The sequence below is a fragment of the Centroberyx gerrardi genome, chromosome 15, assembly GCF_048128805.1.
Source record: "Centroberyx gerrardi isolate f3 chromosome 15, fCenGer3.hap1.cur.20231027, whole genome shotgun sequence".
Lineage (NCBI taxonomy): Eukaryota > Metazoa > Chordata > Actinopteri > Beryciformes > Berycidae > Centroberyx > Centroberyx gerrardi.
In genome coordinates this window covers 1,305,743-1,325,012 of record NC_136011.1, presented here as the reverse complement: position 1 = coordinate 1,325,012, position 19,270 = coordinate 1,305,743, and the positions used below count along the sequence as shown (strand labels likewise).

General features: G+C 39.4%; 1 protein-coding gene across 2 annotated transcripts in view; it reads right to left on the bottom strand.

Annotated features, from left to right (window-relative positions):
* The window catches only part of LOC139908597 (heterogeneous nuclear ribonucleoprotein L-like), an 87,855-nt gene that overhangs the window by 18,243 nt on the left and 50,342 nt on the right, over positions 1-19,270 (bottom strand). For both annotated transcript variants that reach the window (XR_013507222.1, XM_071895353.2), the window contains exon 7: positions 18,803-18,875. Coding sequence is in view for 1 of the 2 variants with exons in the window: in XM_071895353.2 (XP_071751454.1) it covers positions 18,803-18,875 (73 nt within the window). In the remaining variant the exon portion in view is untranslated. The remainder of the gene's footprint in view (positions 1-18,802; positions 18,876-19,270) is intronic.

Here is a 19,270-nt window from a genome sequence, read left to right as displayed (position 1 = left end):
GAATGGTCATCTATAGTGATGTGCTGGGAAAAGAAACATAATAAGAGCTATAGAGATATAGAAGGGAGATGTGAAGAGTCAGTACAAGAGAGGGGAAATCAGTCAGTGGGGAGAAGGTGACCAGAGGTTCTTCTTGAAGAGATGAGTTTTTAGTCTATGGCAAAAGATGTAACAGAGCTGGTCTGACTGGAGTAGGAAAGTAAAATGTCATTCCACCATTGGGAAGGGAGAAGAGTGGAGACCAGGTAGAGAGATGACCAGGCCTGGACCATGATCTGGAGGTATGGCGGTGTAGGACTGGGCCATGGTCTGGAGGTATGGAGGTGTAGGACTGGACCATGGTCTGGAGGCATGGGGGTGTAGGACTGGACCATGGTCTGGAGGTATGGGGGTGTAGGACTGGACCATGGTCTGGAGGTATGGGGGTGTAGGACTGGACCATGGCCTGGAGGTTTGGGGGTGTAGGACTGGACCATGATCTGGAGGTATGGGGTGTAGGACTGGACCACGGTCTGGAGTTATGGGGGTGTAGTACTGGACCATGGCCTGGCCTGGAGGTATGGGGGTGTAGGACTGGACCATGGCCTGGAGGTATGAGGGTATAGGACTGGACCATGGTCTGGAGGTATGGATAATTAAGACTGGAACATGGTCTGGAGGTATGGGGGTGTAGTACTGGATCATGGCCTATCATGTGTCCTTCATCGGGGTGCCATTTATGGGGGTGGGAGCACCATGTTTTGACCTTTTTGACCAAGTAATAATACTACAATCAAAGAAATACAAATTCTATACACCTTATAGTAAATATAGAAGTCAGTAAAAATTTAGTAGTAAGAAATAAACACTTTTAATGTGGTTATATTTAAAAAGAGACAATGGATACAGAGGGAAAGGCATTATAACTGGGAAATGAAAGAGACGGTACCTGTAAAGCGTCAGACAGCAACCTCTCTTTCTTTCTCTCTTTTTTCTCCCTCAGCACGAAAGAACATCAACCTGCATTACATTATCATCATAATCATAAAAATCCAATCCATCACCATTATCACTGTAGTTGCCATTTAAATACAGTCAATGAATATGTGTTTCATCCATAGTACATACAGTTCAAGCATTATATATAGCATGTATATGTATATACTATGTACAGTATACACTAAGGCACAGTGGACAGAGAGAGAGGGCTTTGGAGTAAAACCATTACCATCTATTTTGCATTCAAAGTGGTACATTCCTATTGGTATTGGTATTTCTGTTTTATGATATAGTATTTGTGTAGACACATAAGAAAGATGGAAAAGAGAGGGCCACTAACATGAGAACAATCATGAGGCTTGAGAACAGTTGACTGCTGCGGACTGGCCATATGGTGCTGGTGAGTGAAGGGTTTAGGGTTTTGAACCAGGCTGAAGACTGAACAAACTGGTGCCAGATCAATACTGATATTGCTGGTATTCTGCTGTTTTTCAGTTGTGTTTCAGTTGGAGTTACAGGATCTCTTTTATAAGTGACTGAGTCAGCTGGCAGCAAGAGAGAGGTACGCACACGCACACACACACACAAACACGCACTAGTAAGCAGTTACATGCAGGGAGTGCTGATGCCTTGCTGTGTTGTGTCCTGAACAAACCCATGGCAAGACATGACACACACACACACACACACACACACATACACACACACTCAGAGGCAGGTGGTGAGATGCTACAGCAGTGAAAAATTATAAGGCCTGGAGATAATCCAGAGAGCATGATGGTCATCCACACTGACCTTCACACCACAGATTGGTTGCGCGCACGGTCGACGTGCATGTTTCACTTGCATGTGCTGTGAACGTGCTTGGTCACCAAGGCAACCGTTTTTTTTTCCAGCTGAGCTGCTGGGCATGTTGGCTGCTGTCTCACCAAGAGAAAGCTTCTTCAACTGCTTCTTCTACTGTGACCAACCATTTTCCATTTTTCATTCGTTCAATATACATCGAAAAATGGCCAAGTTATTAACCTATCAATTTTTGTACAAATTTAACACAAAATTTGCAAAAAAAGCCAGTCATCCATGGTGGTATCAACAAAGCAAACAGTCTCAGTTTGTAAACAGTAAACAGTTTGCCTACCAATACAGGTGCACTCACATGGCCATCTTCACTTGATGAAGACCAGACTGTGAATTGTGTTGGATCCCTTACTCAACTATCTGCTTGTATTAACAGCAAGATACAGTGTATTCAGTTGTCTATGAAATAATGACAAGCATGCCATTTTGTCATCAATTTCTAATGCGTGTATCCATGTGATCACTTTTATTTGATTAAGACTGTACATGGCTGTCTTGTCTGGATTAACTTGTATCGATCGTTAAATTTAACATTGCGCATCTAAAGACACTTGATTGTATCCTATATTTTATTTAATTATCTAATTATGCGACAATCACCTTTACCTGACGAAGACCAGTCTTGATCAAAGTGTGGTCATGCCCAAAGCATGTAAGAATAAACAAGTCCAGATCCTGTACAGGCCCACGGTTGAATTCCACTAGCTGCGGCCACACTGATCCGTCGGAAAACGGACAGAATTATTAACGGATAGATTTCTGTCCATTGGGCTGTTTTGGAATGTCAACATTGTGGGAGAGACATAAATACAGTAGCCTAGCTTCGCTCATAACAGTGCTACTTCATAGAAACAAGTTAAATTCACTTGATCAGGGTTCAAAAATCACTCACATTGGGTTGAAAATAGGAAAGAATGTCTAGTTTCTTCTTTCTCAACATTTTCTCAACAAAACCTCTCAGCTCCGCGGCTCAGATTAAACTGTGTGCCTGTCATTTGATTGTGCGCTTGTTTAACGTGGCCTGGCTTCCTGGTTGAGTGGAGTTTTCCGAGCCAGTAGTTTAAGCTCCTAAAACAGGTACAACCACGGGTACTGCTCTGTATTTATTTTTTCTGAACCGGAACGCATATACATCGTCAAATTCACTCCCGGAACGGCGTACCAGTGCCGCCCAATGACCACCTGTTATAGCCGAAACTTGTGACCTCTGTCAAGAGACTCGGGGCTAGTCAAAAAACATTCCTGGCTAAAGCCCCGGAAGCCCGATGCTGATGACGGGAGCAACGCTCGGCTAGCGTGACATGTTTATTGGTTAAATGACTTTATTGGTTAAATGATGAATTTCACCAATGTCACATACCACAGGTAATGACGTGACCTACCGTTAAGGTTTGCAGGACAGAAGAAGATGTAGATGTCAGCGAAGAGTGTGGCTCTGTGTGATATCCAATATGGCATTATCAGTATGGGACTGAATGAGGCGTTTAGCCCATAGGCGAAAGGCCATCTCTTACGTCACGAAGCGACATCTCACTAAGCATTACCTGACTGACTGACTGACTGAGTGACTGACTGAATGCATGACCTGAATTTGCTGCTTGATGCCCTCGGCTGCGTTGTGAGAAAAAGAAATCACGCTTGGGAACACAAAAGCAGTGTGCACTTATTCTCTTCTTTTTTGGAATCAACAAGGTAGCAATGAGTTTGCTGTAGGTAAAATATCAAGGTGAGTCAAAGATGAGTGAAAATTTCTCAGAGATTAGTTATTGTCTGGCTTTTATCATCTGCCCCTTTATATCCATGGAACGGTTACACTGAGTCTCGAATAGACAAACATTTCAATATGATACCTAAAAGTTTTAACATAAAACAATTAACAGAAACTTACAGGTACATCACATCTATGAAAAACACCTACTCTACATGCAGAATTAAATAATCCATTTTCTGGTGAGTTACTCTGGGCTAATAAAGGGTACCGCCTCAAATCTCAGAGCTCACAGGACACCCAGTAGTCTCAGTACTCCTACTACAACAGGAATGACAGGTGGTTAGCTGGCCTCAGTGAGGTCCTCTGTCGTCTCCAAATCATGTTGCCTTTATCAATAAAGTGGGGTGGGCCAAACTCAGCAGGACCTGCTCCTCTCCTCTCCACACACACAGACACATGCACACACAGACTCACAGACCACACAGTCATGGCTTTAACCTGCCTCTATTTTTATCCCTTAAATCCCTCTGAAAAAACAAGAACAAAAAAAAAACCCTGAACCTTTGTGAAAACTCTTAAGCGTTCCACATACCTCACAACACCCTGCTTTGTACAAATGGCTGTGTGTGTGTGACCTTCTCCTTCCCCTAAACAGCCTCTGCATAGAGGACAGAGATATGCGGTCATTTTTGATAAATTACCAACTATTCAGTTACTTAATAACAACATAGTTATTAACAAATATTTAGTTATTCATCAGTATGACACAGGACATTGCACTTTGACTTCATCCACTGAAATAGTAATGTAGTGTTCTAAATCAGGCAGGGATGCAAATGCAATGTCGCAGGGCTGTTAGACTCTTAGTCTTGTTCATAAAATATTAGCTGATTTAAATATTTTAACAATATAAGTAAAAGTCATAATACAAAAAGTGTTTGTATTTATGTCCATATTCAACATGTATTTGTGCTTGAATCTATTAATATTGAATCTATTAGGATTATTAAAGCTGCAATAAGCGTCATTTTCTGACCCCTAGAGGGCGACGGAAACAGCAACACATTTGTAAATGACACACAGCAAAGCCACTGCACTACGGAGTCTTACTAAGCTAACCGTGCCTACGGAGAAGTGTTGCCGGTTACCAGTCTCACTTTGACAGATCTTCCTCCCACTGAAGGTTACATGTCCCACAATGACAAGTGAAGAGGTATGTAGCAAGTTTACGAGTTAAACTTTTTTTACTAAAATTTCACTCGCTTGCTTCATCGATTCCACCATTATGAGATTTTTTTTTAGGAATGGGAGGGTGTGAGGGCCAGTGGCAGGTGCCAAGCAAGTTTTAAAAAAATGAAAACCTACTCAATGGCCCGGGAGAAGCTTCGCTCCGGAGCAGGATTTGACAACAAGCTTTAGAAAGGAGGTGAAAACAGCAGCACAGCTGGATATTGGTTTATATCATTATGTCTCAATGAAATCTCCACATAGCACACATTAGTTTCAGGACTGGTTATAAGGTCTGATATCGCTTATTGCAGGTTTAATGCCACTAGTAAGCCTTACAAGATGTGTACGATATTTGTATGATCAACGGTATACTCAACCGTATACTTGTGTGTGTGTGTGTGTGTTATAAGTATATACATTTTATATACTTTTATTTTTAATCTATTAAGACTTCTCTTGCTGAGAAACAGCACTTTTGTAGCCCAAGACAAATTTCCCCACGGGGACAAAAAAGTATGGGCCGGATCTACTAACATATCGCAATTCCAGGCGCAGCATAAAAGCAATTGCGGGTCCAATTGGTACCGCCAATGGCACACAAATGAGCAGAGGCGCAGATAATTAGAATTGCGACTGTGCAAATATACGGGCCAAACAATGCGCACAATAGCCCATTTTTCTTTAGTAGAATGTAAAACGCATCACTTCCAGTTCACCAGAGGATTTTTCCCAGGAAAGATCCAGAGACCGGGTGTTTAAAACAGCAAATGTAAAAGCTTTCATGAACTGGTTATACAGTAGGTTGAATGACTATTGAGGTATATCAGTGTTAGAGAGTATTATTTATATGAAAATGTTGCCGAATATCACTTTAAGCGCGATCTCAGAGGAGTGCCACCAGCTGGTCCATAAAGCTTACTATCGCAGGCATTTAAGACAAGGACCTAATGAAAATCCTACAGTCAATTAGCAACTCCAATGGACCCAAAGGGATCTAGACTTAGATGTTTTCCCTGCTGGAAGCATGAAACAGTACAGTGTATCTGACTGTGAGAGGATGGTTGGGTTCCTCTCTGTCCTTGGCTGTAACCTCTGGTAAGGCAAGCTAATCTGCAGCAACATGAGCCCTGCCATGCCTGAGAACACACCCACACACACACACACACACACACCCACACACCCACACACACACTCACTCTCGCTCTCTCTTTCTCTTGAAAAGACACACTTACACAGGGTGGATAATGTTGGCTTAATAGCTGATGTCAGTGACATTGGTCAGTGACATTAACATTGGCAGAGGAGAAGGAGAACAGAGGAGAGGAGAGAATTAGAGGAGAGGAGACAAGAGGATGAGGAGGATGACAAGAAATAGAAGAAGAGGAGGGTGAGAAAGAACAGGAAAAGGAGGTAATTTAAGAAGAAAAAGGTACACTGCAAAAAGCGAAATCTAAGTAAGATGAAATATCTTAAATCAAGGCAATATATGCTTGTTTTTTGTCTGACAAGATATTTCTTCTTACCAGGCAGTTTTTATGTTAGAGCATTTCACTTGTTTCAAGCTTTTTTGTCCTTAATTATCTTATTAAGACATTATAACTTGTTACTAGGTGTGTCACGATTCTCCAAATCCACGATTCGATTTGACTTTCGATTTTAGGGTCACGATTCGATTTGATTTTAGATTTAAACATTGGTTTTATGCCCTGACAACTGTCATTTACATTTTTAAAATCTTCTTTAAAATGATGGTATCAAGTGTGATATAACTGCCATATTTTTTTTGTTGTTGAAATGTACCACACTAAGGCCATGTGGTCACATTTTTTCAAAGTTTTTCCATTTAAAAAAACACAACTTTCCCTTTAATTTGGTACCAAATACATGGCGATTCAGGGCGTCTCCTTACTGAAGTGTCATTCACAGTATGACAACAAAACAGATCCTTCCTATCTTGGCTAACGATAAGCTTTCAAAATACATACAAAACCTCCAGCGCTTCAGCCCACACAGTAATAACATCAGACAATAATAGTCGCCAAACAAATATGGAAAAAGTCACCAAACTTATATGGATAAAAGTCGCTGCAACCCGGCCAGTCCTCCTACCGACTCTTCGGCGCACTGCCTCCCGGAAAACAGCATCCGTCTCCGGCGGTGAGAGCAGGTAGGTCCCGCTGTTTAGTGAAGGTGATCTTGTGTCTTGTTTTATCGAGCAAGAACAAGCGATTTCGATCAAAAGACTTCAACTCACAATGTCTTCGTAACTTTCCACTACATACGGCGAGTCAGGTTCTGTCTCACAGCACAATCTGACAACTTCCAGAAGGTTTTAACAGCGTGACGCTTAGCCGGCGAAGCCATTTTTACCGGTGGAGGACGACTAAACCCGGGGAAAATCAAACGTCTCAGTGTCACCAGATATACAGTATTTTCCGGTTCCGGTTCATCGATGACAACATGAAGTATATATAAACAAAGCTGATAACTTGATTTTCAGTTTTTGGTACATTTTCAACGATTTGAAAATGACGGGCGCTCTTGGGCGCTATAGTGAAATATTGAACGGACGCTCTGTAGCAGCTACGTTGTGTCGTCATTGAAATGTTGTTGTTTTTTCTTCAGACGAGTGCAAGTAGGCAGGGGTGGAGAGAAAAAAAATACTGGGAGAATCGCAAACCTGCTTGTGATTTCGAAGGTCAAAATCGAACGCTCATTTCGATCTATTTTCGATTTAGAATCGAAATCGTGACACCCCTACTTGTTACTGAGATTTTATTACTGGTTCTGAGTAACTTAATGCTTGAAACTAGAATTACCAGAATTATAAAGCACTGACAAGTACAAAACTGCTTTGTCGAAGTCAGAATTTCTTATTTCAAGCATCTTATCCTTTTCATCTCTTCACATATTAAGAACAGATATGACCAAATGGAATTCACTGTTTTATTATCAATCTCACACCACAGCACAGCAATTTGTGACTTAAGAAGCGTTTGTAATGTAGACGTCCAGTGGTGGTTTATTGTTGTTAGCTCCACTTAAAATTCTTAACAAGATGGTCTCCACAAATCAACACACTTTTTACTGTAATTGAACCACAAACACCAATAATATAAACAGAAAACTAAACCCATACAGCTTTAAAATGTACAGTTGAGGTACTAACAGACATAACTTCTGTTGCAGAACAAAATATGAAACATTTTTAGGCACAAATACCTAGTTTTATGCCTTCAAACTGTTTCCCTGTTGTTGTTTTTTTGTGTTTGATGTCTTTTCTGTGGAACTTAGAAAGAGCAGCCTCTAACGGGCTGCTGGTAACAGGTTCCAAATAAAGAAATAAAGTTAAACACATAATTTGTCAAAAGAAAGTGCCAGAGGTGGGAGTAAGTCACACATGTGCAAGTCACAAGCAAGTCTCAAGTCACTGTGTTTAGACTCAAGCAAGTCAAGTCGAGTCACTGCTAAACGTCAAGCAAGACAAGTCAAGTCATTGCTCAGGTCAAGCAAGTCACAAGTCAAGTCACCATGAAAGAAGTGCTTAAAACAAGAGAGAAAGGGGTACAATGGCGAGCCATGTCATGAGAAAACTGCACCTTACGTTAGTTAGTTAGTCTCTACAACTAGGTTATATAGATATTTATACAGATATTTTAGCCAAAACAGGAGTCGAACGCGCCAAGTCCGCCTGCAATGCCCTTCCGTGAGCCACGTCATCCAATGTGTTTGTGTGTCGACTCCTGTTTTGGCTAAAATATCTGAAATAAACCAACATCTTTACTTTTTCTTAACATAGATCATCTAGATGCAGTGTAATTACTAGTTCGGCTGTACTAGATATTTGATATATTCAGTAGATATATCTTTTTACAACCCTAGATTTACAACCCTAATTTGCAAACTGGAAGAACTACAACTGTGGGCTGATTTGTATCAAGCTGCATGGCGTGGCTCTAGGGAATTGTAGTTTTTAAAAAATATTAGTGTTTTTCCTAGAATTGGAAGTTGTAAATACTGAATTGAGAGTACACTGAGGAGTTTAAGGGGATGGTAAACACATTTGGGTAATCAGATTTTAAATATCTAATTGTTAAATGGGTGAAAATTAATTTTAACCATATTTTACTCATATTTGACAGCGCCCCCAGTTGTTGACTATACTCACATGATAGCTGAGGTCAAGAGCTCTCTATAACAGTTGGTCCCATGTCTGTAACCCCTTTTGTTGCTGAATTATAAGCCTTCATACATGCACCGAGGTCAAGGTTCAAAGGTCAGTATTTCAAAGCAGGAGCCATGTAGAATCTTCATACTGACATATGTTAATCTCCAGGTCGAGACCTTTCCAACGATGTATTTGGTTTAGCTCTATGACAAAGAAACAAAAAGCTTCATTTTATATATTGGGCCTTCAAAGTGCTCTGTGAAACTAGGCCTGGGACCGCTTGCGTCCCTGAAATGAGAAAATTAAAACTTTGTCGTAACATTTGTAACATTTTCAATATGGCGACAATTTAGCTTTAACGTTGGTTTCATTAGCTTGCACTATCTTTTGGTTTAAAGTAATTAACGTCAATGTTAATGATATACTGGTAGTCTCATTTTGTTAGCTAACGTTAGCTAGCTTGGTAAATCATTCCTGCATTAACTGGAAAGGGCAGACAGTATGCTAATGTCTCATAACCTGTATCAACCTGACAATTTGCGTCTATAAACTATGTATTAGTTGCTAATTATTTAACTATTTACCATGTGGTTAAATGTGTTTTTCAGCTACTGATATAAGCACGGAAATGCTGCCCAGCCTCTCTAAGCAGGATTTACGTGATCTTTTTCCCGGGCCAGAGCACTTCTTCAGAAGGAGAACCATTTGGAGACTTACTCATGGTGAAAATTAGGTAATGTTAGACTTTGACATTTGGGAGACATTTAATCTAACCATGCAGTGTTTCCTGTTATCAAAGAAGCATTTCCTGGCCATCATTACATTTATCTAAAGATGTAGTTTTTGTTGGTGTTTGCTGTTTGGTTGTTGTTACAATGTGGTGTTCTTTGCCTTATAATTACCATTGAATAAATGTATGTCTTATACAGGGTCAAGAATCAGACCTGTGCAGACCAGGCACCTCCTCTGGGACCTGTGATTTCAGCCCCACCCCCACCCCCACCCCCTTTCCCTCCTCCTCCTCCTCCTCCTCCACCCCCCCCCCCCCCCCCTTCAAACCAACATGGTGCCACCAGAACCGTACAGCTTATCAGCCCACAGTATGTCTTATACACTGACACAGAGTTGGAGCAACCAAGAAGCACCTTTTTTGAAAAACAGCGTGATGGACAAGAAGGAGACTATATCCTTTCCAAAGAGCTTCGCTGTCGATTAATCAGGAATACAGTAACAAGCATGATTTCCATATTGAGCGGCAGGGGATGACTTCCAGTATCCATGCAGCCGTGAACTCACTGTAATGGCGAAGCGTCTCATACAGTACTACCCAATGCTGCGGGACAGATCTGCAACCAGTGGAGCTGTGTGGGTAAGTCACTACTCAGGTATTCAACGCGTTTCCAAACGCAGCACTGTTCGATACCTGGCAGCCAAAGTGCAAACATCCAACACTCAAAATAGGAGGGATGTGCTTCATCCAGATCAATCAGGGCAACATGTGTCTGCTTGTATGGCTTCGTTTCTAGATTCGATTTTGTTTAATGTGATTTATAACAAACAATTTGTTGTGTGTCTGTTTCTTGTTAGGAATCTGTGAAGAAGCAGCTTTTGAAAAGGATGCAGAATGTGACAACCCCCAAAAAGAAGCAGGGAGCGACCCCTTCAAGAAAGAGGCCACGAAGCCTTAGCTTTCAGAGCAGCTAGGAGACGTCCACTGATGAGACTGACGAGTCCACCTCCTCAACTTTGATCTTGGAGATATCACCACAATCTAGATGCAGCACCCCAGAGGTTGAACAGTTGGATGGTAAGTACACAAATTGAAATACTGGATAGTGTTTCAGTATAAATGCAACTTCTAATACTACTCTAAACAAGGGACTAGTAACAAAGTGACTATTTAGTCTAACTAAAGCGTCCAACTAAGCATAATGTACATTTCCATCTCTTTAATTTAATAAATTCAACAATATCATCATGCTATTTTCAACACTTTGTTGTTCTGGATTACTCATCTAAAGTGTTATTGTCCTATTTCAGTCACTGTGGGTGTTTGTGTGTTAATGTCCCAGCCAAACTGTACTGTTTTGCAGTAAGGTAAAAGTGCCACAAGATGGCAATACCTACATTTGAAGTACCGTACGGAACTGTGCAAGTAACTTAAAGATTTCACAACATGTTCCTGGGTTCGCGGGTAGAGTAACAACTAGGGATGCACCGATACCGATATCGGTATCGGTGCCGATATCGACAATCGGGACATGACTTCATATAAAAAGGCTATGGCCGAGCGGAAAAAGATCATTACTGACTAGGGTGGCACGATACCATTTATTAATTTCCGGTCCCGATAACAGAACTGTGTGTATCGGCCAATCCGAGAACCTTTAATAAATAGGCAGGGCGTTTGTTGTTTATTATAAGAAGGTTTAAAGCACTGTTACGTTTGTTATCTTGCCATATGTCTTACATTTTCATTTTAACCTTGACCACCAATGGCCTTTATGTTGTTTTTGCATCCTTTGTTCTGCCCATATGTCTTGTTGTTGTCATTATCTTCATTCACATTCTTATTTCTGTTAGTTCAGGGAAAGGGCAGTTACTTCTTTCCCACACTGCAGCCTGAGTCCTCAATAAAGTGAAAAGAAATGTATATTTGCCTGAGATTGATTTCTTTCTTTAAGCAAGCCAATCTCATTTCTAGTAGTAGTACAATTTATCTTAGTCAGGATTACTTATTTTAAGCACAATATGCTATTTTTCTCTGTAAATTCCAGGGTATATAGCCTTATTTCAAGATGATTGCAATAGCATTGGATGCTAAATTTAAGCACATTTTCCTACATATTGAGAAAAAAATTCTTAAATATTTTCTTTGTATCTAGACAAATGTACTTGTTTTTAGTGTAGCTGTACTGGTTTTAAGATATATTTCCTAAACATATAGCCTTATTTCAAGACAATAGCACTAGCATTTGCTAAATTTAAGCACATTTTCCTACATATTGAGAAAAAAAAATCTTAAATCTTTTCTTTGTATCTAGACAAATGTACTTGTTTTTAGTCTGCCCGCACTAGTTTTAAGATATCTGTGGGTTCTTTGAGACTAGATATTTTTACTTGTTTTAAAAAATCTTGTTAAGGGAAATTTTCCTGTTCTGTTGGCAGATAATTTTGCTTATTTTAAGTAATATTTCCCCCATTTTATTGCTTTTTTTTCTTGTTTTTGAGAGCTGAGTTTTTGCAGTGTAGAGAAGCTGTGGAGGGAGAAAGGAGAACAAAAATGAACTGGATGGAGAAAAGAAGTGGAAGGAGGAGGAGGGAAAGGTGGAGGGATGGATACGGTGAGGGAAAAATGAGAAGGAAGAGGCAAGGGGGAAAAAGGAGAGCAAGAGGATTAGGAGGAAAGATGAGGAGGGAACGGGAGAAGACGAGAGGATGAGAAGAGAGGAGTGGCAGGAGGATGAGGGAGGGAAATGGAGAAAAAAGAAAAGAAAAGAAATAATAAATAAATAAAAGAACTAGAAGATGTAAGTAATGTATAATGCATCAAGTTGTGGCTTTAAATTAACCATTATAAGACATGATGTATTCTGCTATTGGACCCCATGTTTCAGTAAAATCTTGTTTACAGAAGCAATTTTTTCCATGTTAATCATATCAATAGCTTCATTAATCCTTTCTTTATAAGTTGGTATTTTTGAGTCAATCCATTTATTCATAATTATCGTTTTTTCTTTTTTTGTAACCATGCATATTGAAAGAACATGTTTTTAGTTTTACATGGCACTTTATTATAATTATGCAAGTCTCCAAGAATGCATGTTTGAGGGTTTAAAAGTATATCTATTTTATTGAATGTCAGGACCTGTTTGGTTACGCCTAACCATAATTCTTTAATTTTCGTACATTCCCATAACAGATGTAATAATGATCCTGTCCTAATGCAGAATTTTATACAATCACCGTTTTCTCGTAATCATCATGGAGAACAGTATAAACGGTTCAAGATTTTAAAGTAAATTTTTTGCTGAATAAATTAGATACTTTGCCTTTTTCCAAATATCAGCTCATGAGATTTCATCTTCTTGCTTATTAAGATCTCTAGTTCATTTCACGGCACAATTTGTAAATAGTTTATCGGCCATTTCATTAAACAGTGCATACACTCTTAGAAATCAGAGTTCTTTACGGAGGCGTAAGGATCTACCTAGAACCATTTGCCTCTAAAGAACCCTTTTTTGTTTAAAAGAATTCTCAAGGGTTCTTTGTTAGACAAATAGTTATATCAAGAACCATTTTCATTTTAAGAATCCTTTTTGGAAGAAATAGTTCTTCTGGGATCCTTTAGAGCATTCGGCACTCAGCAGTCCATGTGCCATGGAGGCCGAGAGTCTGCAGGTTTTCACTCCAACCAAAGACTACACCAGTTGATTTCACTGATTTGTTTTTCCTCCCAAGTAGGAGTTGTGCTAATCAGTGAAATTAACTGGTGTCAGTATTTTAAATGCCCCATATACAGTAGGTTAACTAATTATTATTAATTATTGTTAAGTATTTAATATTGTTATTAACATATTGACCTTTAGCAGGTTTTGAACTCTGACCCTTAATGATGGGAATGCTGTGCTCTTGCCAACTGAGCCACACTGACCAGCTGAAGGTAACATAGTGTGTGCAGTGTTTTAGACATTTTAACTTCAGCAGGGCTAGGGGCAGCACATAAACCAACCAAAGGTTCCCTAAATTGGAAATCACTCACTTTATTTACTCACTATATTTGTCTTAGACATAATTAGCAGCATTACATGTTTCCTTTTAAAGTAACAAACACATATTTATTTAAATTTCATCCAGGATTCAACTCTAAATAGCTATAAGAGAAGCCCTAATAGGATTCATCACGCCAGAGGGATCAGGAACAGTGTAGCTCACGTGGAGTTTGAACCTGCATCTCAAAACACACAGCGCATGACAGTTTGGGAAACATGTGGTTTAACCACTACACTATCAGCCTGCCTGATGTTCTCACGCATGTAGCAACACATTTCCTCTTTCACCAAGGAGGTGTGAGATGTAACCAATCAGAGGCAGATTTTCATCAGCTGTGTTTGTGCACCATGTGGCCAGAAACTATTTTCAAAAGGACGAAGTCAAAGAAACAAGGTGACCTCCATCTAACATCCCAATTCAAACTTGAGTCTAGCAAAAGTGTTGTGTGTTGAAAGAGAACTATTCATTTATATAAACTGTAATTTTTTGCTTCTTGTGTTTTTTTTGTTGGAGACTTTAATGTGCAGCCATTAACCATCTTTTTCTCTCCCTTTTCTGCACTGCAGGCGACTATATGAAGTCCCCAGATGAGGAGAGCTTGTGTGGACAGTTATCTTGCTGCTCCTGAGCTTATTCACAATATAATGAAGAGTGTCAGAAGTTTCCAAAATATCTACAGAGCCACTCTCATCCAGTTGGCTCATTTTCAGAGTCTCCACCTTCTTTGTCATTACTTAAGAGTTCATAATAAACAGATGTCTCAATAAAAGTGATTTTGACTGTATAATTGCTAATTGCTGTGTACATTATTTAAAAACTATAAAATATGAAAGGGATCTTGAGAGAACCCAATATAAAGGTTCAGAGAGGAACCTGTAAAAAAATAAAAGGATTTAGGTAGAACCCCCTGGAAGGGTACCAAGTGGAACCCTAGTAGAATGAACAGAGGTTCTGTGCAGAACCACCTGGATAGATTGTAAGTATAACCCCACCCAGGGTTCTGTAATGAACCCTGAGGAATGGTTCTTGTTAAAACCTCAGGGTTCTTTACTGAACACTTCTTAGCGGGTTCCAGATGTAACTACTTACTGTGAGTTCTAAGTAGAACCATTTAGTAAGGGTTCTAGATGAATCCCACTGAGAGGGTTCTAAGTCTAACCTGCAAAAAGGGTTCCACCTAGAGCCAAAAAGGGTTCTCCTATGAGGACAAGTCAAAGAACCCTATATGGTTCTAGTTAGCCCTTCTATTTCTAAGAGTGTAGAACGATGTTCCTGATTTGTTTGTGCTTGAATTAGAACCAGAGAATACACATTCTAATTTATGGACATTGACATTCACTTTGTGCATAGGTACATTTTTGTTAATAGCATAATTTAGTTTAATATACCAGAGAGAGGGGATGACATGCAGCAAAGGGCATGGGCTGGATTCGAACCCGTGCTGCTGCTAAGGACTTAACCTTAACGGTGTGTTCTCTACCGGTTGAGCCACCGGGGTGTCCCTGTGTAGTGTAATTTAAATATTCAGATTGTGGTATACCCTTCTCTGTAATAAGATCATTAAAAGTCTTAAAACAGCTATTGGTTAGGAGGTGATGGACTTGTGCGATCCCTTTTTCTTTCCATTTACTCCAGTTTATTATTTTTATTTTTATTTACTGTTATATTAGGATAATTCCATAATTGTTGGTTTCCTGAAGAATTTGGGTTAATGTCCAAAGTTTTTTTAAATTTTTTTTTTACATAACTTCAACATTTCAAAAGATGTTTCTATAAGACTATGCACAATTTCTTTCGGACATAATTACACAATATATACGTTTTTTAATCCTATATTCAAGTTCTCCATGATAGTCCTTTCTATTTGTACCCAATCTTTATTTGTACCGATGGATTAAACCAATAGTGTATTAGTTTGTTTATCATTACTACTTGGCAACCAAATGCCAAGTAGTAATGATAAAAGCTGGGTAATTGGACTCCACCTTTTCGAGTGGAGCTAGACAGTCTTGAGTATGAACATCTTGCTTTCTTTCCATGCCATATAAACCTAGAAATAAGTACTGTCATTATAAACTGAAAATGAAATATAGACAGGTTACAACTGATAATGCCAGATAATATTCTAACTTAACAAAATGCAATAAAATAGCCCTCTAAATGGGTTGAACATGCAATAAAACCTGTTAATGTACAAAATTCCTGGATAATGTAATAGCGTCACATTATTACATGAACTGGTGATTGTTGCTTCATAAGAGGTGTAACATTTTTAACTCATGTATGAAGTAATAATAATATTACTATAACTTGTAAGAATAAAAATAATGTAATATCTCAAGTTATTATATTATTAGTCAAGGTTATTTTTATTTTATTTTTTTCATTATTAGGTTAATGCAATAATGTTTTTACTGTGCATTATTTAGCAACTTATTACATTCAAAGGTTATATTACATTTTTGCCCCCCCATTTAAAGGGATATTTTATTACATTTTTACAAGTTATTACATTATGTGGCAGTTAGTAAATTATACTATTAGTTAGTACCTTACACTGCGGGAACTTGGGAAGTCTTTGACAACATAATACACCCAAATCAGAGGTGTCTTGTCAAAAACCATAAGCTCTTGAAGCCACAAATTTCACAAAAATAAATTTGGGGACACATTGGAATACTATTGCAGCTGGTCTTTGAAAAAGACTTAAGGCTGAAGAAGTCTTACTGGGACATCCCGGTGGCTCAGCTGGCTCCGTATACCTGTAATGCCCTGGGTTCAAATCTGTGTGAGGACCTTTGTTGCATGTAATCCCCCTCTCTCTCTTCCATCCTTCCTGTCTCTGTCTATAGTCAACTAAAGGCAAAAATGCTTCAAAATATATATATATATATATATATATATATATATATATATATATATATATATATATATATATATTTTTTTTTTTTTTTTTTTTTTTTAAATTGACTGGAACCCCCCCTGTAATTCCCAATGCATTTTTGAGAGAAGAAGAATGTTCAGTTAGATGGTGAGTGGGACTAGACTTGTCCTTCTCTCTGTGTCCTTGCAATGTGCCTCAATTGAAAACATGTAAACACATTCAATAAACATATTTATTTAGCAAATATTGCATCTATAACAGTGTTGGGTTCAGTTCACTTTGCAAACATTCATGAAGAATTGCAAAATAGAAAAACAAACAGGACCTTCGTTATTAATCAGGTTTCAACAGATTGACTTTAAGTCAGATGTCAGAAGTTTAGCAATTTATTAAATTAAATATAATTTCCTGAATTGGTTGAATTAAGAATGAACTGACTCCAACCCTGATCTCATCACATAACAGCTGAAGATTTTTCACATAAAATAACAATAATGTGACATTTCAGTAGTCTGGTGTACAAAGGAGCGTGCACAGATATTTAGGCATTTCCACATCTACATTAATTTGAGGTGAGTGACTTTTTTGATTGATCTGCCTTATTTTAAGTGAAGGTAATGAGAAACTTCAACAAATCTTTGTGCCAAAAATGTACCAATCAACACATTCTAAGAGGGCATTATGTGAAATGCAGATCTGTGCATGTGCCTAATTGTACAGCCATCGTTATCAGGTAAAATCAGATGGAGAGAAGTGTAGAATAGGCCAAAGAGTCAGAGAGCAGAGAGCAGGCCAGTCTCTAGCACTGTGGTCCTCCAGACAGAGGTGGATATTTAAAAAGATAGGACAAGATGGAATAGACCTATAGGTAGAAGGTAGAGTTACTGAGGTCCTCCAGACAGAGGTGGCGCTGTGGCCTCCTGGGCATGTTGAAGCAGCGGCTGCATGGTGGTCAGGAGGAGTGCGATCCCTTTCTCTTTCTCCATCTCTTTTTCTCCCTTTCTCTCTCTGGGTTGGAGAAGGTGAAGATGGAAGAAAGTTGCCGTGCAGAGTCAGCCTGACGTCCATCCCTCTTTCTCTTTCTCTCTTTTCTTTCTCTCTCCCTCTATTTTCTCTCTCTCTCCCCAGGGTGGCGGAGGTGCAGGCTTGTGAGAGGCCGGTGATTGGCGGGTGTGAGAGTGTGTTGATTGGAGAAGGAAAGACAGTGGGAGGAATCTTGGTGTGATGGAGGTCTGCGGTCCAGACTGTTTAGGACTATAGCCTTAATCCACAGCTGAAAAACTGACCCATAACGGCTAGATCTGGACATGGTTTCGCAAAAGACTCTGAAAACTAAGATCATCTTCATCCACTTGTGTAAAATGAATCAAAGATGGCCTTAGTGAGAAACTGACCCTTCTCGATTAGAGTGAAAGCAGAGTCCTACCTTCCAAGAAAAGGGTCCCCAGAAGCAATACTATAAGTCAGTGCAAAAGAAGCAGGGTTCACCCCAAACAGTCTAACAGTACTGTATATCTGATTTTAGCATGAGTATCATTGGCTATCAACAGACCTTATTCATACGGCGGCCATTTTGAACACTCAGGGTGGGAAATTCTACCTGGAAGACCGACATAAATCTAGCATTACTTCAACATAAGTGAGGACTTTAGATAGACAAACAGTTACCAGATTAGCTAGCAACATCGACAACAACTGCCTGAATGTAGCAGGAAGTTAGCTAGTTAGCTTACTAGTTAGTTAGCTACTAGCTAGCTGCCTAGACTAGACTCTGGTAGGTAGGCTAGAGATAATGGGCCAAATACATTCAAATGTGAACCGATGTCCCTCTGATTCTTGAGATACATTTGTTTCTGATATGTTTCTCAGTGTGAATCTGTGAAAATACTAAGTGTAGAGCAGCTGGACCTGCTCTTCCAGGTAGAGTTTCCCACCCTGAGTGTTCAAAATGGCCACCGTGTGAATAAGGTCAGTTGATTCATGTCAACTACTCATTGTCGTGTCACGACAATCCAGAGAGAAGGTGACATCAGAGAACAAGTACATCAGAGAACATGAATCATTTGAGTGCTAAGTCACCATTGGGAAACCTAGCGATGGGAGCAGTCTGGGTGAAGCGCAGAGAGAGAGAGAGAGAGAGAGAGAGAGAGAGAGAGAGAGAGAGAGAGAGAGAGAATGTTAGAGAGAGAGTGTGTCTTACCTCTTCGGACCAGGTAAGGTTTAGTGTAGTCCCAGCTCTCATTGTCATTCCTAATCACGTTCAGTCGGGTAGGCTGTTAGAGAGACGTAAAGAGTTATAGAGGATACAGTCACAATAGCACTTACCGTAAAACTTCAAATAAATGCCGAGTCCCAATTAGACGCCGGTCCCTTTTACTGGCCGGGTGTGACTACACGTTTTGACAAATAAAGGCCGGTCTCAATTAGAAGCCGGTTGCCAGTTTATTTTTTTTTACTTGCATTCAAACGTCAGTCACAGGCACAGCTGTGCGTTATGTGTTATTTAACGTTAGCTGAAATTGTAACATTTAACCCATGTTGCGGTTAAACCCTATGTTCAACATGGATTTGGGCTCAATAAAGAACATAACATCTACTCATAAAGGAGTTGTGTATTGCACTAGGCTTCATTTTAAATGACCAAATAGCAAAGTAATTTAAATCAGCA